Below are 21,960 nucleotides of genomic sequence, written 5' to 3' on the forward strand. Positions count from 1 at the left end.
TATGTACATGGCACACAGCAACACTGTTGAGGTGGGTTTGGGCCATGTTTTCAGCCTTCAGAGGCTGCTGAAACTCCTTTCTGACTCTACTGATGACACAGGCACAACTAGGAGGAGTCGGGCAACTGTTTCGACTTGGTCAAAGACACCACGGACCTCTGGGGTCATCCCTTGAAGAACAGCAACAATTTCAGTTCTAGACTGGAAGCTGTACTTCATTCTGAACAATGCAAGCTGAACTTTGAGGATGTCTGGGTTGATTTCTGGGTACTGTTGGACAACACCATGTATCTTTCCAGTTAAGAGAACTTGTTCCAGGTGCCTTAACATTTGCATTCCCTCCTGCTCAAATCTTTCTCTAAACTGCATGTCAGCAACATCCAGAACTTTGTAGAATTCAGTCCTGTAGTAGTCAGAAGGGGACACATGTACATGTGCAGGAGCACTACCTGTGAAGCACTGAGGTGGGATACGGACACGAGGAGAGGCAATAAGAGTGAGATGGAGTGTCTCACACATCCTTGTTGCTTTCGTGCAAAGAGCCTGAAAACTCTCTGTGTTTCTCTTTTTGCTGAAACTTTCCTTAACACAGGCAACAGCTGAAAGCATACCATCTAGGAGCTGTGTCCCAAAGTGAAGGCTGCGTCCTTCGAAGGCCGTATTTGAAGACCGGATGGCCATATTTGAAGGCCGATTGCGTCACAGCGGCGCGACGAAGGACGTCCCAATTCAAAGGCTGCATCCTTGGAAGGTCGCATTTGAAGGCCGATTGCGTCACCGCGGCTCGATGAAGGCTGTCCCAATTCAGTTATGCATCCTCGAAGGCCGTATTCGAAGGACGGTTGCGTCATCGAGCCGCGATGAAGGCTAAAAGCGACGCCAAATGCACCCTTCTTTCCCCGTGAAAGGAAGGATACAAAAACGGATCCTTAGTGGCCTATCCTACCCCATAAGTCATTGCGCGCCGGTGACGAAAGCATTTTCATTTGAAAAAATGGCGTCCTCGAGTTCGGCCGGTGAGGGAAAATTCACTTTTAAATGTAAGTATTATGTTTTCATTTACTTAAATAGCTAGCGAAACCACAGTCAAAAGCCACAAGTTTTTATTTCTTATAAACTTCATCTTAACTCATTTGTTACCATTGGGTGGCTTTATTTGTCAGGTGGTTAGACGCAAAACTTGTGCTAATTACTTTAATAATTTTCAGGGAGCAAGGAGCAGACCGCTCAGTTTATTACACTGCGGCCTGAAAACGACCATTTATTCACCGGGGTGAAAAACTCCGCCAGTGTGGCTTGGAGGTAAGACAACACCTACTTGTAAAATTTGCAGTAATCTGTCTCACTTGTGTATTATAATAAATATCATTCACCCTAGAAAACCCACAACAATAAGAAAAGCAGTAGATGATGCAATGGTTTTCACTTTTATGTGTTTTTGTAGTGCTGTCATGCAAGTTATGTTTACAAAGGTTTTAACCACATTTGAGTATCCAGAAATATGATTTCTAAACTATTTTGAATGCATGTCCTGATGTGTCTTTTTTCAGTTTTAACAATGCACTAATGTTAATATTTAATTTGCAGCCCTGTGTTATAATTTTTCATAAGTACCCTTTTCTGCTTTTTTAGAGCAATTCTGGAGAAAATGGGCCTGCAGGCGAAGGTAACCCCCATGCAGGCAAAAAAAAAATGGGACAACTTAAAAACAAAATACAAAGTAAGAAAGTTAATACACACATCTTTTCTGAAATATATTGTGCTGTTGTTGTTAACAAGCCATGGTTAATTTGTTCTGCCTTAGGATTGCAAGTATCCTGGGACAGGAGAGGGAGTGGGTGGGAAACCCACTGCTGAAACGTGGCCCTGGTTTGTCCTCATGGATGAGGTGTTGGGGCAGAGGCATTCTACCAATCCCCCTGTCCTTATTGCCTCAATCCGTGAGGACACACCAGGGCCAAGTTCAGCAGTGGGTGGCCACAGTGAGGAGGAGCCAGCACCAGCACCCGCAGCACCAGCACCACCACCAGCAGCAGCACCCGCACCACCACCAGCAGCAGCAGCACCCGCACCACCAGCACCCGCAGCACCACCACCAGCAGCAGCACCCGCACCACCACCAGCAGCAGCAGCACCCGCACCACCAGCACCCGTAGCACCAGCAGAAGCACCTGCACCACCACGAGCACGGAGAAAGCGGGACTATGAGGAGGAGATGCTGGACCTCATTAGAGAGGACATGGCTCTGCAAAGGGAGGCAGAGGAGAGGAGAGCTCGAGAGAGCAGGGACCGGATGGACAGGCTGTTTGCGCTTCTTGAGCGCATGGTGGAGAAATAGTTTTTTTTTTTAATGTATACATAAATGAGGATTTTTAATTTAAATTAAATGGAAAGAGGAAACTTAAGTTTTGTACAGTTTATTTTTGTAATCTAAGTTATATTAAATTATCTATTTTTTTCCAAACTTGTGTACAGTTTATTTAAAATGAATAATAAACATTACTTTTGTTCCATTTCTGTGCACTGTTTATTTAAGTAACTTGATGTGTTGGGATATGAAATAAAAAGGAACCGTTCTTGACATTGCTTATTTTTTTTAATGACAGGCAATATTTTATACAATAATAACATTTGGAAAAAATAAATAATTATATAGATAAATAACGTTTTATAAATAATAAATAACCATTTACAACATAACTTAAATATCATCTGACAACATAATTTAAATGAACAGTACATAAATGAACAGTACATAAATTAAGATTTCAGCTGAGCAGGGAGACCCTGGTGGTGCCGCTGGACCCCAGTGGGCTCCACAATAGAGACGCTGGTAAGGCCTCTCTGCCGGTGGGTGGGACATCATCTAGGATGGTCTCCAGAGTGTTTGACTGCATAATTTCCACTGTCCACTGCATTGTCTAACAACAGGTTTGCAGGGCTGACTCAATCGACGGCTGCCATCTCACTGAATCATTTCAAAAAGAGGGAAGAATAAAATAAATTCTCATCCTCAAATCAAAGCATCAAAAATTTCAACATGTAAACCCATTCTATGTAAATAAATTTTTGGTTTTGGCCATTATAGCTTTAAACTTCTCTGACTTGCCTGTTACCAGTAATCATGGTCAATGGGAACCTCCTCCAGGGCAGACACCTCTGCAGAGAGCTGGTCACGCCAGGGAGCCCCACTGACCGTCTCCAAAACATGCTCCCCCTCATCCTCATGCTCATCCTCCTCATGCTCATCCTCCGGGGCCATGATGTCACCAACCCCAAGGCAGATGTTGTGGAGGATGGCACAGGCTGTGATGACCTAAAAAAAAAAAAAAAAAAAAGATATGGTCTGGAAGAAAGAAGTTAATTATGTTTTTTGCAAATGTATTTTTCATTTAACTTACATGAGGTACAAAGGTGTGGTGCACCTCCAGCGCTTTCAGGAAGATGGATCGGAACCTGGTCTTCATCATCCCAAAAGCACGCTCTATAATGGAGCGTGCCCTGGAATGATGGAGATTAAAGCGCTGGGCTCCCACACCTCGTACTGGCCTCTTGTAGGGAGTGATGAGGGGGAGTGGGTGTTGGAGACATGGGTACCCTCCGTCTGCGAGGATGAAGTGCCCTGGAGGAGGGTACATTGACCTCCTGTACAGTGGGCTGTACCGGAGCACCCGTGCGTCATGCACTGACCCCGGCCAGCCCACGTAGGTGTCAATGAAGCGGCCCTGATGGTCACAAAGAGCCTGGAGGATGATGGACGGGAACAGTTTCCTGTTCCTGTAGCATTGACCATCAGGGCCGCTTGGAGGCTTGATGCGGACATGGCAGCCGTCGATTGCTCCAGCAGCTTTCAAGAAAGCTCTGTGTCTGGCCAGCCCTGCAAAGCCACGGCAAACTGCCTCCAGGTCTTCTGGGGTGTTGGGGAACCGAATGACCTGGTGGCGGATGGCCACCACCTCCTCAGCGACCCGGTGGACAATGCGGTGGACAGTGGAACGAGGCATATCAAATGCTCTGGAGACGACCCTATAGGATGTACCACACGCCAGCCAGAAAAGAAATACCAGGGTCTCTATTGTGGAACCCCATCCGTGTTGCCGGTCACTTCTCAACAGGTCCAGCAGCACTCTCAGGGCCTCCCTGCTCAGCCGAAAATCAGGTCGTGTGTCACGGTCATTAAAGAACCCGTCCAGCACTGGGACATTCAGGTTTATCCTGCAGTACAGGGGTGTGGTCTGATTTAGGGAAACAAACAAAGAGAGATTGTTTAAAGTTGTGACAAAGTAATTGTTGGAAGATATAGTGATACTTAAAATACTTTTAGTAAGTATTAATGGCACATTGGGGAAATTTTAGTAGTTATATTTAAAACCTTACTTATGTACAAGTGTTATCTTGCATACTTGTATTTAATTTACTTAAGATATGAAGAGTAAAAGAACAGTTAAGTATTCTGCATAAAAAACTGTTTGTCAGGGTTTTTAGATATTTTGTTACATTCATATTACTGCTTGGCTATGTGTATGTTGCATTTTAATTCTGAATATGTTGAAGGTAGTTATATTTTAATTTACTGTTGAATAGTTTACTATAGAACAAGTTATCATATTGTAAAATACCATGGTTTTGTAGTGTTGCTGTCCTGTGAAAGAGAAAAAAACTCTCATTACTTCACATTTGTATGTGAATACTTAACGAATGTACTTGCTTACAGTCAACCACAGGTTAATTTGAAAATGAAACGAGCACAATTTTAAGGAAATGTTGCTATACAGATGCATCATGCCATATAAAAGGCTGCATCCGAAGGCGAGCGGGAGTAGCCTACCTATATATATTAAGGAGGTATATTTCACTGTATTTATTTAAGAAGTATATTTCACTGTGTTTATTTATTGTTTTGTGTTTTATGCTTCGACTGCGTTAAAACAAAGCACGCTGGAAACATGCCTGAATAAGATCACCATGATCAAGAGAATAAAACTACATAAAAATCGCATCTTCGTAAGGTAACTTAGCCTATAACTAAACATTTGAACAGCTTTATGTGTATTTTGTATTTTCATAAGTAGCCTATCATAACATGACTCAAGTACAGTCTCAACTTGTGTACTCCAGCAATTAAGGACGCAACTTCTGAATTAGGATGCAGCAAACCAGTTTACTTTACCTGGCCACGGTCTTGACAAAGCCGGAGATACATCACCCGGCGGCGCCGCCTGGGATGAAACATCCCCATCATCTCCTCCAGTAAAACATAAAATAAGAAAAATAAAATTATGTAGTCTTGCTCTTGCTCCATTTTTATTTGTAATTGATGCCTTGTATGATGGCAGCTCTCCTATCGCAGCGTTGCTAGGCGACAGCATAATGGGGAACACCTGGTGGCAATTACAATCCAACGAAGGCTAGACTCGGAGCGTCCTTCTACGGCTGGGAAGGCTGGGTAGGCTGGGTCCTTAGAAGGACGTGTCCTTCGAAGGACGCAGCCTTCACTTTGGGACACAGCTAGGGTCTGTGTTCTTCTCTGGAGGGACATATTCAAAACCTCCAACTCCCCTGTGATCTCCAAAGCACACACAAGACCAAGGACAACATTTCCCTGCTGAAACGTCTCATACAGCCCCTGTGCCTTACTAGCCGCATCAGACTCACTCACTGCCATCTCAGCCAAAGCTTTGATTATGCACTTGTACTGGTTTAGCACAGTGTGGACCGTCCACCTTGTTGGACACAGAGGTCTTATAGTGTGACATGGACCCTCACCCTCCACAGACCTTGCAATTCCCTTAAATATGTCCTTCAGTTTCCCTGACTGCCCAAACAACACTCCCAACTCATTGACCCAATCCAGTGAATTCCGGATAGATATTGAGGCAGTACAGGACCTCTGTGTAATAAGGTTAACACAGTGGGCAGCACAATGAACATAGGGAGCCAGAGGTTGTGTTTTTCTTACAATGGCCTGTGCTCCATTGTATTTGGCAGCCATATTTGCTGCCCTATCGTATGCTTGGCCCAGTGATAGGCAAGTTTAGGTGCTGCAAAACATCCATGACTACTTTTGCTAGATTTTCTCCTGTTGTCAAAGAAACCTCATAAAATACCAATAAATTCTTCACGAGGGACTAAATCCTTGTCAACATATCTCAAACACACTGCCTCTTGCTCTTTTCCAGACACGTCTCGTGTCCTATCCATCATCACAGAGTACTGCAGGTGTGGAAGTGATCTGATGTTTTCAACTATTTTGCGTATGATCACGCTGCTGAACAAAGTCAGGATTTAATTTTGAACCATAGCTGAAGTATATACATCCTTTCTACCACCTGTCAACCACTTGGTTAGAGAGGGGTCATCCTCTGATTTGTACTTCAGAACCTGTTCAAAATTTCCCTCACCACATTCATGGCCCCTAAAAGGTAAGCCCTGCCTACCCAACATCTGCACAGCACCAATGATTTTGAGAAGACAGTCTAAAAAATCCCCTTGCTTCCTCTTGCTGTTTCACACTCACACTAGATAGCTGAACCTGTTTCAGTACAAAAAAATGCTAAACTTTGACAAAAATATTTTATTTTTGTTATAATTGTGATTTTATAATATTTAGATATGAATCCAACTGAATCCAACTTGTGAAAAGATATCTTTCAGGTAGTCAAATAGCATATAGTGGAGCTCTATGGCCATCTAGTGGTTAAAGTGATATTTTTTTTATTTTAAAACTGCATTTTCCAAAAAATGGGCATAAATGTTACATTAAACCATTTAAAATGATCCATGTTATCCCCATGAATGAAAGTTAGAAATCTGGGTCTTTTATAAAGTGAATTTTACATCAAATGCTGTTTTTTTGTAAAAAGCTTATTTAAATAAATATTTATTTATTTATTTATAGAAATTTAAAAGATATCATAAATTCTCCAAAAACTGCACAAATGTTGAGTAAAAACATTAACAAACAGAATAAAATTACATTTGTAAAAAAAAAAAAACTATTATCTTGTTACAAAATTAAATGTTATTGTCTGGGGTCTCTGGAGACCCCAAAAAACACGAGTGTAGACATAAATATAGACCATCAGAGGGTTAAAGTGTTGCCTAATGATTGCCTAATGTGCTTATTGTGAGATTGATTTGTTTAGCAGATACTAGGGGTCGACCGAAATGGATTTTTTAGTGCCGATGCCGATACCGATTTTTTTTCATCAGCCTTAGCCGATGACCGATACGGGCTGCCGATTTTCTTGGGCCGATATTTGGAGCCGATACTGCTTTTGCACACTCAATTTACATCATAAAAATGACACAATGATGATAACAAATGTTACAAGTCTCAATTTAAAAAAGGAACATTTATTGAACTTAAAAAAACAATATTTGACAAATATTAAAAACATGTGAGGTAGAACAAGTAAAAAAAAAATAAAAAAAATTCAGTGCTGAAAATAATGAAAATAAATATTTAAAGGAGCTGTATGTAATAAATGTATTTCAATTAATCATAAAATGGCCCTGATATGTCACTAGACATTAAGAAATCATGTTCATTTCAAATACTTATATCACTGACAACAGTAGTACGGCCAGGATATTGTCATTTAAAAAGTGAAGTTGCAGCCCTCAACTGATGTTGATGTTGTCATCTTGTGTTTTGGCCTGAAGCTCCACCCTCCACCTATCTACCAATCACGAAGTCAGTAGTGTGTCGGCATCGGGGTTGCCAGCTCTGCTCTAGTTACCACAGCTACGTAGCAGCCTACGTTCCTGCTGGATCCTGCAGCCTATCTGGCAACCTCGAGTCAGGGGGGAGGGGGAGGGGATACACCGCTCTACAGTAATTTGAAAGTGATTGCAGTACCAGTTTTGGCCACAATCTTACATACGGCTCCTTTAAGCATCATTCAAATTCTGAAAATAAATTCTGAAAATAAATATTTAAGCATAAATAAAATAATTACACTATTGCACACAGTAGCAACAAGCAAGCAGCATAATAAAGTGCAAATTGTTCTATACTTAATTTTAAAAAAGTAACCAACTATTTACAACCTAGTCATTTAATGCTTAGGCCTAAATTTTAGTGCATTTAACTTAATCTCTTGTAGAGCAAATGGCTTTCCTAAGAAGATAAGGAAAATGTAAACGGCAATACTGAACAAAAATCAAAAGAATTGTGCATAATGTTCATTGCCCCACTTCTTTACCCCACACACCCCTCACTGAAAGTTCTTAATACTCCCAGTTTAGGAGCTGCAGGTTATAATGGAGGAAACAGAGACACTCTGCATTTTCTCCCGTCAGCCTATTCCTCTTTTTCTCATATATCTGGCTGACCTCGCTGAATACCCTCTCACTGGGAACAGAGGAGGGGGGTGGACTGAGAAATTTTCTGCCGAGTGGTGCCAGAAGGTGCAAGCGGGATGCATTTTGTTTCCACCATGCAAGTGGTTGGCCCGTCTGTCTGTCGATCAACGGCTCCCGTAGGTATTGATCCAGCTGTTGAGTGAAAAGCTGCTCCTCCTCATCATCAGTCTCCTCAGAGGTTGGTCCGTGTGCCCCCAGAAGGTTGGCATACATCTGTTCAAGCATGTCAGACGGACTAGCGTCTTCCTCCTCTTCTTCCTCCACCCTTATCCGTTTTGGATCCGGGCCTTGATCTTCTGAGGAAGCCCTTATCTGTTTCTTAGCCTCAGACAGAGTGGCATGCTCATCCTTTATCCAGTCTTTTGCAGTGCTCAGTGTGCCTGGTGCCAAGGCATGACCCCTGTAATGAGGATCTAGCAGTGTTGCGAGGACCAAGCATTTGGTCTTGTCTGCGTTTTCGAACCTTGCCTTTAAACTGTCCAGCATAGTGTCACGGAGTGTTTTGATGCCCCTTGCTTTTGCACCCTCAACTTCAAGTAGCATTTTTAGGACGGTGATGCTGGGAATTATGCACGATATTGATGAGTCTGATCTGCTCATTTCCAGTGTTACCTGTTCAAGCGGGCTCAGTGTGTCAATCAAATTGCCCACAAGAGTCCACTGATCTGTTGTTAAGATTGATATCTTTCCATGTTCCCCTGCATATACAGTAAGTGCCCGTTTCTGCTCCAGCATGCTCTCCAACATGTGAAGAGTGGAGTTCCAGCGTGTTGGCACCGACTGGATTATTCTGTGCTGGGGGAGGTCAAGTTCTTTTTGAATGTCCTTCAAACGCTGTTTTGCCAGTGTCGAATGGTTAAAATGGGTAGCAGAAGACTTTAATTTTGCAACAATGTCCATCACTGCTCGCTGGCTGTTGATCCCGTCATTTACCATCAGCTGAAGTGTGTGAGCACTGCAGCTGAGATCGGGTACTTCGGTGAGCCTCATCCCTTTAATCATATTGGCTCCACTATCGCGAAGCACAAGCATGACTCTCTCTGTGTCGATGTCCCAATGCCTCAGCAGACTGAGGAACACCTCGCTGATATATTCACCTGTGTGAGAGCCATGCATGGCTTTGACATTGAGGACAATTTGTTTCCTTTCCCAGTCACTGTCAATGAAATGACAGGTCAGACTCACCAGACCAACAATCCGTTGTAAATGCCAAATAGGGGCCTGCATTTTCTAACGTGACCAGCTCCTTGATTTTGTTTTCTACTTTTGTGTGAACATCTTCAAAGAGGTCAGTGCGATAGTACTTTTCTGTTTTGAGGGAGTATCTGGGCTCCAGCAATGCCACCAACCTTTTAAAACCAACACCAGAGACAACTGTAAATGGATGATTAATCAACTTTTTTGGACCTGGTGTCAGAATTACCCCATTTCCTCTGGGCATCGAACATCTGCACAAGATTAGGCTGTTGAACTTGCTGCAGAAGTAGAAGCTGCTGCTCGATCATCCTTTTCTTTTTGTGCTCCATTATAAGCATTACAAGGTGGTGACGTTTCAAGTGGCTCCACATATTGGAAGTATTTTTCGTCTTTGCCTTTTCAGCTCCCATGCTCACCAATATACTGCAGATGTTGCTGTGAGCCTTACCTGGAGTAGGCTGCGTAAAATGCTGCCACACTGGATTTGTTGCCATTTCTTCAAAAAGAATAAACAAAAACACAGATCAGTGTCACTTCTTCATTCATCTTACAATCATATCATCCAAATTATGGGCAATAGAAAAGGGCAAATACTTGAAGAATAAATAAATATTTCTTCCTTTTATTCTTGCCAATTTTAAGCAATAACCAATAAAATGGCTAGTGAAAGGAGTCTCTTCAAATAAAGATTGTGTTGATTACATTACTCTAGTAGGTGGCAAAAATCGACTGTCAATTTTTTTTCCTTTTAATCTTTTATTCAAGAAGACTCAAGAGATTCATTAAAAAACGGTGAATCATCCATTAATTAAACAGGTATTTATGAATGAGACTGAATTAATTTGTTTTAAACATGTTTGAATTAATGATTCAAATTCGTTTTTTTAATAAATAGACTGGAACATGTTATTTTGTGTAGTTGTCTGATATATGTAATCGTGATCTCCATTTTAAACAAAACAAAAACGATTTTAAACCAAATAGATTATCAGTTTATGATGAATTAGGGACTGTTCACATATCGCGTCTAAAAACGTGTGGAAAGCACGGCCGCGCTGCTTTCTCCTTTCTACAAGCGCTTGCGCTCCCATGGCGTCTGTCGTTGCTATGCAACCATGAACTGCACTCTCCATGATGACGAGAAAGTAAGGATTCATTTATTTCTAGCCCACTACATATATTTATGGAGATGAGAAATAAAAACCCACCCTGTCCAGCTATGATCAGCTGTTCGGCCGATCTTTCGATGTTGTCATGGAAAGGTCAGTTGTTTTTTGTCACATGACCTGCGTGCGCTTGCGGCATTCTGAAAAGTTTAGATGTTTTCATCTCACCACGGCATAGGAGCGCCTGGACAAACGAGCGCGCTGCATTGCATGTGTGTCGCAACCGCGTCGCTTTTTTTATGAGCACACGTCTAAGCCAGGTGGTCGCTGAATAAAACTCCCACAAATATCACGGAATCACGGAACAACGTAGGCATTATTTAATCCTATGACCAGTGTTCGTAACAGCTGGCGTTTGGATATGGATAAATTTAGCCTCAAACTTAGCTATTTGCAGCTCCCTAAATACAATGACAAGCAGTTTTATAGATGAGGCATTCGTGTTTTCCATTTGGACCCACAAACTTGCTTAGCTATAGTTGCACGCACATATAGAGCAACGTGTTTCCACTTTCAAAGTGTATGGCAATATTTCAGCTAAGTCAAACAGTTAAAAGATGCTTTGAGAGTTTAAAACTTACCATTGTCTTGAAGAGGCTTCCAGCACTCTGCTAGTGTGGGAGGGGCAGTGCATGAGCTGCACGTGAACTGCAGCGTCTCCAGCAACACAGAGCTGCCTGCGGACGCCTGTCTGTAAATAATGCCGGGAAAAAACTATTGGCGAACGCAGCAGCCCGCAAATATCGGCCCGATATATCGGCCGACCGATATATCGGTCGATCACTAGCAGATACATGAAACAGTTAGTGAATGCATGAGTCACTCGGGCAGGGTTTCTCAAACTTTACTGGCCTGCTTTTAGATTTCAAAGTTCTCAGGATACAAACAATTACTGAACTTTTCATCTGTCATGTGAAACTGGGTCATGTGGAAAGTGACCATGTCACTTGAAGTGCCTTTGCATGAAACAGTCTTACTTGTGGAATTCACGAAAGCAGTCCTTGTTTTTGTTGAGGCACAGGTGAACGGTGCACTTTGCACATTTGATTACAGTCTGGCCCTTGCAATGTGGGAGTTTGCAGCGTTGTCGCTCACTTTCAACCACTGGCCAGTGACCCACAGCATCTGAACGGACTTCCTGTGTCGGCATAACCGTAGCTGGACCCCTCTATGTTTCTTCTTCTCAAACTCCCTTTCAACATCCAATGAAGGCCGCCCCCTCTTCTTCTTTGACAGATCCTTGCCTTGCATGCAGAGTGCCTGTGCAATAGATGTTCTGAAAGCAAGCAAATCCTTCTGCTTCTTTCTTGGGACTGTCAGTGACTCACAATCCCGCCGATACAACAACCAGCTGTTGACAATGACCATGTCCACAAAGTGAAAAAAGAGTCTATGGTAGTACTTTTTTTACCTTATGTGGATGCGGTAATATGCAATCAGTGCATCAAGAGCATCAACGCCGCCACCGCCACCCATGAACTTGTTGTACAGGCTGATGATGCTTGGGCATTCCACAGTCACTTTCTGTTTCAGATTTTTATACCATCTTTCATTGTTGGAAACAGGCTGTGCACTGGCAAAAGTACTTGGAACAATCACCCCTCTGTTGTCAAACCAATCGACTGCTTATTTCCACATTGTCAACAACAACCTGTTGCTCTTCAAATGTGCCTCTTCCCTTCTTCTTCATTTCTGTGTCTGCACTGAAACTGCACCCTCGCAGGCGACACTGCCGTACAGTCCCAAGAGCTGGTATCCCATTGTTTGCAAGAGCAACAAACAAATCCAAGGAGGAAAACCAGTTGTCAAAGTACACCAGATGATTGACATCACCATGGATAACCTGTGCAAGCTTTAGCACAATGTTTCCACTTGCCCCAATGTCTGGTAGTCCTGGTACAGGCTCAATTTTCCCTGCAAAGATGTCAAATGAATGCACCAAGCCTTTTGTGTCACAAAGCACAAAGATCTTGTATCCATATTTGTATGGCTTATTGGGGATATATTGCTTGAGACCTTTTTCTTTTCCTTTGAATGGCACCATTTGTTCATCAATAGACAACATTTAGTCTTGAGGGACAGCCTGAAATTTGGGGAGGAGTGAATCAATAAGTGACCTGACTTTGAAAAGTCTATCACTGTTGTTGGGTGCCATGTTGTCATTGAAATTAATGAAATGTTTTATTTCTTCCCATCTGTCTCGGGACATCACATCAGCAACATGCGGTACTCGACATGCACTGGGGACCAGTACATTCTTGACCTCGGTAAATGGAAAACACTCATGTACACTCCAGTGCCAATAAACTGCTCCAGTTCATTCTGATCCAATTTGAGGGCACCATTTGGATTTTGTTGTGTGCAATAAAGATTGCTTTGTTCCACAATAGTATCCAAAAGATCAGAATCAAAAGTATTGTCTCTGAAGTATTGAATGGGCAATCTGATTGCATCAGCATCTGGAAGAGCACCTTGCCAAATTGGAATGTCTTTTCCAGACTTATTTTGCTTCACTGTCTTCCATACTACCTTTTGTTTTTTTCTTTTTGTAGTGGTAGCTGATTTCCCTCTTGCAGCAATAGCACTGGTGCTAGGATGTACAATACATCATGATTTCCATCGGAGTCTTCATCATTGTTGCTGTTGTCAGTACTCTCACCATCGCTGCTTTCATCACCTGGTGTAGAAGTGTAGTCTTCATCACTATCCCCACTGTCACTGAGACAGCTGTCGTCACTTTCGACTGATGGAATCCTGATTTTAAGTCCGCCTGGTCGCTTCCCATAGAACGTTGTTGCATTCATTATGTTCTGTGTTAAAACAAAGGACAGGAATTGCTTTTATATCATGCTATTTTTGTAATGATTATAGAAATTATCTGCCTAAATAAAATGTGACCCTGGATCACAAAACCAGTCTTAAGTCGCAAGGGTATATTTGTGGCAATAGCCAACAAAACATTGTATGGGTCAAAATTATCGATTTTTCTTTTATGCCAAAAATCATCAGGATATTAAGTAAAGATCATGATCCAAGAAGATATTTTGTAAATTTCCCACCTTAAATATATACAAAATTCATTCTTGTGAGTGGATGCAGCACAATCGCCTATAGAAATGGACAACTTTAAAGGCGATTTTCTCAATATTTCGATTTTTCTGCACCCTCAGTTTCCAGATTTTCAAATAGTTGATTCTAGGCCAAATATTGTCATATCCTAACAAACCTAATACCAATGGAAAGATTATGTATTCAGCTTTCAGATGATGTATAAATCTCAATTAAAAAAAAATTACACATAAGACTGATTTTGTGGTCCAGGGTCACAGTAATGCATGTGAGTGCTGAAAGCCTTCTAAATACAGCATTATTATTGGTAACCATTATAGCCGAATCCAGCCGTTATGGACGAATGTCGTGAATTCGCTACAAACAGAAATCTACAAAAGTACGTAAAAAATATTCGTCACATGAAGTCTATTTGAATAACATAGCTATAGAAGCAATCAATAAGCTGGTACATATTTTTTTATCTTAGCACAACTTACCTCATTTTGGGCAATTTCTCCACATTTGCGGCCTTGATATGCGGATTTTGCTAACCAAAATATTAGCTTCCGTGAACCAGATGTAGTTCCCACTCCGAACGGTCCCACGAGAAGGGTTGCCAGGTCCCAGAAATATTTCCAGCCCAATGACAACTCAAAACCCGCCCAAATGGAATGAAAACTAGCCCAATTTTCCAGTGTCCAATCAGATTAGACAACGGGTGGATTCCCACAAAGGGCCTTAAAATACATTTATATATGTATAAGTTTAAGTTTAAAGTTTTGGCCTTTTGTCTTACCCAAATTCTTAAAATCACTCACTGTGTTTTTTTTATACACAATCTCATACAATAAAGGTCAAATAAGAACATGTCCTCTCTGATATTTTCTGACCCTCCTTCTGAGCACTTATCTCTGATGCTTTTCTCTCCAGATCTGCGGTTGTTCTGTTTACACACAAGCATCAATATTAAAATTAACACACTGTTAAACTAAATTAACATACACTGGATTTTATCAATATTATTACCAAAATGCTTACTGGGTGAACTTGAACACTTGTCCCTTTGTTTTTGTTGTTGTTTGTCTTCTCTTTTTCCAGATCTTTTCACAACATTTTCTTCTTAGATGGTCTAACTGTGCAGCCTCATTTTGATTACAGCTTTGAACAGAACTATATACAATCTCAGGGCTGTTTTATTTTAGACATTTGTGCTCTCTTCCCCACACTTCTTAGGTGGTGCTGAATAGATTTCAGCAGTAAAGAGAGAAAGCATCCATGGTGATGGTTTAAATTCATGGCAGCATATGTTTCTTCTTTGCATGTAAGCTCGAATCCTCATTATATTTAGCAAAGAATTATCACCGTGGTGAGCTCTTACTTCACATTTGCAATATTTGCGGAACGCTTTTCTATCATCATTTGGAACACTTCAAATCCACTCATTTAATCCTTTCTCTGTCTCCCATTCTTTACTATACTTCTTTCCATACTTTCCCCATTTACCTGACATTTTAGAATGCTGCTTGTTCATCCACGGACAACCGAACCGACGCTTCTACAACGCTCTCATGTGAGTGATGTGATGATGCTTGATTTGTGATGTTGAGTCAAAAGCACATGTGATGCGCTTACTCGCGTCTCGCGAGCAGCAGCGGTTGTTGCCAAGTATTCATTCCCAGGATCAACACCCACTAATAAAAGGTTCCCTTTTCGTTTTATCTTTGTCTACAATTTATTTTTTATTTTTTTTGCACCCACGGTACATTATAAATGTAGCCCAAAAAAACGCAACCCGCGACTCCGTAATTTTTCCCGCGACTCCTTTTTTAAAATAGCCCAATTGTGCGGGAAAACCGCTACCTTGGCAACCATGCCAGTGCGTGCAAAAGGTTCCTAGGTATATCGAATGTGCACAAACAGGCATTGGGGGGAATACACACGCTATCTCGCCTGCAGTCTGAATGGGAGGGGTTTGATGCGAATTCGCGACAAACGGCGTTAAGGGGTTAATATATTTATTATGGTAATGTCTAAAATGTTTTGACCCTCTGGATTTTAGTTACTGTAACGTCCATGCTTTGTTAATGTTGCATAATTTAGTGATAGGCATACATGGTTTTCCTTGTTCCAGTTCAGATATTGGGTTTAATGTTACACACTAATATGACATTCTTCAAAAATATAATTCATTTCTGTAGAGCTGGACATTTTAATAAGGATCAAATGAGTTCAGCTTTGAGAATGAAACCAACCTGTTTGTTCCTCAGTATCTTCTTGTTTCACACTGAATGTTTCTTCAATCTTCATGTCTTCACTCTCCTCTTTAATTAACGCCATCTTTATAATAGTGTGTCACTATTTACAATAGTGTCTTTTTCTGTGCGTTTGGACGATAAGATGAGAATAATTAACAGAAAGGAAAAATAAATCCAAACTAAATCTCTGGGTGCGTCTCAATCAGCTCTAGTTCAGTAGTTCAGTGTTAAGAGAGTCAGTCAGAGTGAGAGTTAATGGACTTAAATCACCTGATTAGACAAACAATAAAAAATAACTTAATAAAAAAATGTTACTAAAAGAACACACACTATACAGATACTTAATATTAAGGCATTTAGTATTTACATGTGGTATTTACTGGCTTGTAGATTCTAGAGACTTTCATACAAATTGGTTTGTTAAAGTTGTCATTACATGTTTATGTTCTCCTTGCATCAACACTTTTTTGACCATAGACATAACAAATACATAGACTGCCCACTGGCTGCTGGCCATATTTGCCGGCCAAGTAGACTGAAGAAAAGGTGCCTGACTATTTTGAGGTTTTACAAAACGCCGTACGATCCAGATCAGATCTCGGGGAATTAGCTTTCACAGGTCAGACTGAACAGTTGTTTTGGTTGTATTGGTTCATTATAACATTATGTTGACAGCTAGTTGGCCACCAAAGTCAAACTATTAATAGCTAGCAATAACGATAGTTATGAAAAATTTGACTTTATAAGCGGTAATATAATGTTCACACAATTCTAATGAAGTCTGAGCTTATTTTATTGTTTATATTATGAACTAATGTAAATGGCAAGTCTTCAGTGCAATCCAGTGATCAGATGACTGACAGGACAGAATTACAGATGTGTTTTGATTGCTTGTCATCTAATCGTGGCTCATTTATATATTTCCCCTCTTTTAAGGCGGGCATACACTGTGCGATTTTCGTCCGATTTTGAGCCGAATTCTGACTCGTGCGACTCTTTTTCGGGTCGGGCCGATTTTCAGCTTTGTCGTGCGTCGTTTGTCGTGCAGTGTACAGGGGGAAACGAGAGGCGATTAACCTCTCCCGACCGGCAATTGGATGGTTGGATGAATTTCTGGCATGTTAGAAATTTTGGTCGCTCCTCGTGACTATATCGCACAGTTGAAACAGAGCTAAGAACCGATTGTCCTAAACTCAGTGTTTTTTCCCTCACTGCGCCTGCGCGAAAACAGAAGTTTCATCTGCAGCACAAAAAGCAAAAAAAAGCAAAAAGGGAGATCTTTAAGTTCTGTAGTTCAAAGCTACAAATTACTGTTGCTTACCTCCAGTTCGTGTTGCAAAATGGATTAACCATTACCCACTTCTTCCAAGCCACCTGCGATGTAGGCCTAGCTACACTTTGCCTCTTTTGTTAATTTGTTAAACAATGTTTTTAAAATAAAGCTGTTTTTAATTTTCATTGATGAATTATTGCAGTGTTCGGACATATTATAGACTGTTAATAATTAATTATATATAATTCATTGTAATCGACCTAAATGTTTTAGACAATTTTCAATAAGGAGGAGTAAGCTTAATATTTTATTATCCTCACAGCGCGTTGGTTTTGCGGTGATGCGCTATAAAATTATTGCGTGGCAATTAAATTATAACAGCCTATCACTTTAATAATAAAAGTAGCCTGGGCCTTCCCTAATAATAATAATACAATAATACTAATAATAATTTAATACATAAATTGGAAATGCTAAATCATCTTGATATTGATAGCTGATGCTTGTTTTGACAATATCTCTGGAAACATGATATTGTCTATAGGCGCAACCCGGCACGAGGGTTTATCGCGCTGATTCGCGCATATTTCACACGTATAGTGTGAGAAGTGAAGTCGCAGCTCGACGTTCGGACCGTATAGTGTGAGCACATAAATCCTGAGCTTTGGCTTTACATCACATGCGATCTACTCGTTCAGTGTGAGTAGGTACCTTGCTGAAATCGCACAGACATCGCACAGTGTATATGCCCGCCTTTAGCCAGTGGAACCAGGACACTCAAACCTCAAGGAAGGCTGGAGAAAGACTGTTCTCTGCATTTCCAAAGCCCCTTTCACACAGAGATTCCGGAAAATACACGGATAAAGTGACCCGGGTTCGTTTGATTTTGGTTCATTCACACTGCCAGTGATTTTCCAGAATTAGAGAGTGTGTTCACACACTACGCGTAAAAATCCCGCAAAGACACATGACATTGATGTGAGAAACCACGCTTGGGCATTTTTTTCTCTGATTCGATCATAAACTTGCGCATTACGTACCATTTAACTAGCTCGCGAACGATCATGGCTTCAGCGTTATCACTACGATTACGGCTTTTGTTCACACAGCGAGCATTCCGGGACTGAACACGGCAATGTTACTAGGTCCCCAACCTGGCATCGATGCCGGCATCAATCCTGTGATGTTATGAGTACATTAGTTTAAGAACTACATTACCCAGCATGCCACACCTGTGTGGAGCATGCGCGGAAGCATAGGGGAAGCACAGAGTTGTGGAGATATGCAGGTTGTTAAGTAAAGATATAGAGATCTTCAATCACGTCTCGTCTGCTTATTATAAGACAAAGCAAACAACACATGGTGTCAGAAGTGGCCGTGAGCAGTTAGGAGAGAAGAATTGCCACGGGTGAGTCACGAAAGAAGAGAAAATAAGACGGAAAAGTCCCCGGTCGCGTGAGTGTAAAGGGTTAATAACGCAACATGCTAAACGAGTTTGCTACGGCGTGTGATGTCTACAAGTGGCAGTGAAAGTGAAGCGGGGGATGAGGGACAGATCGAACAAGTAGAAGAGGATTTTGTGCCCGAATCGGAGGACAACCAGCAACAGGAGAGAGCTGAGGAAGTCCTGGTACCCCGACGTGCAGTAATGGAGAGGCTAAGTCCACCCACTTCCATGCAACTGACTGGTAATCTTGCTGATAATTGGAAGCGTTTTAAACAAAGATTTAATATATATTTAGCAGCAAGTGGTGCAGGGGGTGATGATGAAAAATTGAAAGCTCACATCCTTTTGCATGTTATGGGAGAAGATGCTTTGGACATATATAATAGCTTTCAGCTGGATGAAGCTAATCTGACTTTAGCAGAGCTAATTACAAAGTTTGAAGAGTACTTTGTGCCTAGTCAGAACGTGACATTTGAGAGGTACAAGTTTTTCACCCATGACCAAAAGCAAGGAATACCTTTTGATCAGTACTTAGCAGAGCTTCACACACTAAGCAAAACATGTGAATTTGGCACCCTGAGAGATTCATTAGTGAGAGACAGGATCGTTTGTGGCACAGTGGACAATACACTCAGAGAAAGACTGCTCAGAGAGACTGGACTTACACTAGATAAGTGTGTCACAATGTGTAGAGCAGCAGAAACCACTCGAGCACAAGCAAAAGAGCTTCGGAGGGGTGAAACAACAGTGCATGCAATAAATAAAGAATGGAAGAAAAAGAAAACATTTACCAAACAAAAAGACCAAAAAGAGAAATCTGCAGAGTTCAAATGTGGTAAATGTGGAGGCAGCCACAAGCCAAAATCATGTCCTGCATTTGGAAAATCCTGTAACAACTGTGGAAAGAGCAATCACTATGCAAGATGTTGCAAATCAGCTTCTAAGCAGAAAGTCTACGCAGTTGATGAGGAAGAAGAGGATGATGAGGAGTTCATTGTGGATGTGGTGCAGGCTCATACAACTGAAAAAGAGGAATGGATTGTGCCAATTGAGGTGAATGAGACATTAAAGGGGAAATGAAGCAGTCAATCAAGTTTACATGATTTACAAAATGGATTTCCACTATAATCAACAATTATATAAGAAACATGATAAATGTAAACATATAAAAGAAAAAAGATTTTTTTTTTATATCTTTCACGGCCAGGGCGCCGCCATTGTGCAGTATTCTAACATGTGATGTCACGGGGTTGGTTGCAGTGTTGGGAAAGTTCACTTTCTACATGAACTAGTTCAAAGCTCAGTTCACAAATTTTAAAATGAACTAGTTCAGTTCATAGTTCAAACTTCAAAATTTTGAACTAAAGTTCACAGTTCCAAAAAATGAACTAGTTCAGTTCTTTTTTTCCATGTTGCTGCGAGCTATTATTTTTCAAAATTATTGCCACAGCCCATATAAAACCACAGACAGCAATTATGTTATCAGTTTTAACACTGAAACTATGTGTCAGATTTCATCTTCTTATCCAATTTTAAAATCCTTATCCAACCAGGGTTTACATAGCATTGAGGGTAGGGTTGCCAACTAAACAAATGCGGGACAATCGTGCATGGTTCTTTACAGGAAAATGAGGGACACTCAAAATATTTGTAGGCTATAGGCTAGGCCAACATAACACTATAGGCCTATATGTCATTTCAGGTTCGTATGTGTTTAAAAGGTTTTCAGACAACACATTTGTTTTGATTAAAGTTATATTACACACAAACCATAGTTCAAAATAATAGCATTTAAATCTGAAATAGAAAGCTTTTGTAATTATACACTACTTTTAAAGAAATTAAAGAAATGAATAGCCTACTTTTATTCAGAAAGTACATTTATAATGTTACGTTTTTTTTATTTCGGATAAATTTACTTTGAACCTTTTATTCATCAAAAAATCCTGATTTTTTTTATTTTTTTATTAATAATAATCAGAAATGTTTCTTGGGCAGCAAATCACATCAGTATATTATTCCCTCAGGACGATTTCATGCTTTCTTGCGTGGCTGGGTGTATGTTGGACTCACAATAATCACGTTGTTTGAATTCGTCAAAACTGATTTGCCGAAATCAAAACCCAGTCGGACAGTGAAAGGGATTTGCCGGTAGCGCGAGTCCGGATCGAAGCGACCAGACAGCGGAGGATTCTGTGCGCAAATCAAACAATGATTTGTCCCAAAATAATAATTAATTCTCAATTTAGAGTTTGTTATTCGTATGGTCTGGTGCGCGTGAGTGTGGACTGTGATTGGATGATGACCGGTGTGTCGTGATCAAGTGCCGCTGTTGTATCAGATTCAGTCATACATCAGTGGTTAGATCAGCGTCAATAAACGAGACAACGGAGGTTCCGAACGGGACAAATACATTTCTATAGAAATCTTGCACCCTTATGAACGAAGTTAAACTGAGAGAGCGTGCCGTTCACAGCCACCAGAATGAACGAGTTCACAGTAACATTCATCAGGCAGTAATAGAGTACGTTCAGTTCACGTTCGCCCAAAATATGAACGAGTTCATGAACTATCGTTCAATGAACGCGTTCAGGCACAACACTGGTTGGTTGGCTTTAAAGTCTCTGGGCTGAGTTCAGTAAAACGCAGTGAAAGACATAAAACTTAACATTAAACTACGCATAAAAAGCGTTCATCTGCTATCATATTATCATGTCAAACCTCTCATACATGTTTGCATCACACTGGCTCGTTAACAAGATGCATGTGCTGGTCGAACCAGCGAACAACTAACGTTAGGTACAGTCATTGTTAGCTAACAGCTGTAAGCATGAACTAGCTAAATAACGCTAACTTAGTACCAGACAAAAAGACGACGTCTAACGTTATGTTAACAAACTGCACATGCACACTGTAGATGTTTGTGAAATAATTTTTTATTCAATATAATGTTTTACATTTTACAGACATGTTACAAACTATTTACAGGCTATTTGCTAACGTTATAGCTTGTGTGTGTGTGTGTGTGTGTGTGTGTGTGTGTGTGTGTGTGTGTGTGTGTGGACTACTCTTCAATCATACTCTTCAATAAAAAAAGCCGTCTTCCTGCTTCATTCTGTAACATACAGATCTGTATTGTGCTATTGTTTTTGATTCTGTAACATACAGATCTGTATTGTGCTATTGTTTTTGATAGTGTTATAC

At 40.9% G+C, this 21,960-nt stretch overlaps 4 protein-coding genes across 8 annotated transcripts in view; 1 reads left to right on the top strand and 3 right to left on the bottom strand.

Moving 5' to 3' along the window:
- Positions 1-17,393, bottom strand: part of LOC309497667 (uncharacterized protein) — a 44,669-nt gene extending 27,276 nt beyond the window's left edge. Inside the window, exons 1-2 of one of the 2 annotated variants that reach the window (XM_082167974.1) lie at positions 17,358-17,393; positions 16,034-16,158 (exon numbers count right to left, since the gene is read on the bottom strand). In XM_082167974.1, the coding sequence (XP_082024100.1) occupies positions 16,034-16,118 (85 nt within the window). In that variant the 5' untranslated portion in view covers positions 16,119-16,158; positions 17,358-17,393. Of the gene's footprint in view, positions 1-16,033; positions 16,161-17,357 lie in introns of those variants that run through there. The other variant, XM_082167973.1, reaches the window with a different exon arrangement.
- Positions 885-2,631, top strand: LOC309496020 (uncharacterized protein). The gene is made up of 4 exons (XM_082165940.1): positions 885-1,040; positions 1,209-1,302; positions 1,633-1,720; positions 1,805-2,631. Exons 1-4 carry the CDS (start codon positions 995-997, stop codon positions 2,336-2,338), a joined length of 762 nt encoding a protein of 253 aa, XP_082022066.1. The 5' UTR covers positions 885-994; the 3' UTR covers positions 2,339-2,631.
- LOC309496019 (putative nuclease HARBI1) lies at positions 2,813-5,503 on the bottom strand. 2 transcript variants are annotated; one of them, XM_082165938.1, is made up of 5 exons: positions 5,171-5,503; positions 4,620-4,642; positions 3,402-4,235; positions 3,110-3,316; positions 2,813-2,968 (listed from the first exon to the last, which is right to left on the bottom strand). In XM_082165938.1, exons 1-4 carry the CDS (start codon positions 5,367-5,369, stop codon positions 3,113-3,115), a joined length of 1,260 nt encoding a protein of 419 aa, XP_082022064.1. In that variant the 5' UTR covers positions 5,370-5,503; the 3' UTR covers positions 2,813-2,968; positions 3,110-3,112. The 2 variants fall into 2 exon arrangements, with proteins under 2 accessions (XP_082022064.1, XP_082022065.1); XM_082165939.1 differs by lacking the exon at positions 4,620-4,642 and having other exon boundaries at positions 5,171-5,305.
- Positions 7,113-12,049, bottom strand: LOC309496596 (zinc finger BED domain-containing protein 4-like). Of its 3 annotated transcripts, none has more exons than XM_082166623.1 (3): positions 11,833-12,049; positions 11,312-11,790; positions 7,113-10,060 (listed from the first exon to the last, which is right to left on the bottom strand). In XM_082166623.1, the coding sequence occupies exon 3, from the start codon at positions 9,592-9,594 to the stop codon at positions 8,233-8,235; it is 1,362 nt and encodes a 453-aa protein (XP_082022749.1). In that variant the 5' UTR covers positions 9,595-10,060; positions 11,312-11,790; positions 11,833-12,049; the 3' UTR covers positions 7,113-8,232. The 3 variants fall into 3 exon arrangements, with proteins under 3 accessions (XP_082022749.1, XP_082022750.1, XP_082022748.1); XM_082166624.1 differs by lacking the exon at positions 11,833-12,049 and having other exon boundaries at positions 11,312-11,421; positions 11,629-11,649; XM_082166622.1 differs by having other exon boundaries at positions 11,312-12,049.
- Positions 17,394-21,960: the final 4,567 nt, after the last annotated feature.

The sequence above is a fragment of the Leuciscus leuciscus genome (assembly GCF_965113295.1).
Source record: "Leuciscus leuciscus genome assembly, chromosome: 4".
Classification (NCBI taxonomy): domain Eukaryota; kingdom Metazoa; phylum Chordata; class Actinopteri; order Cypriniformes; family Leuciscidae; genus Leuciscus; species Leuciscus leuciscus.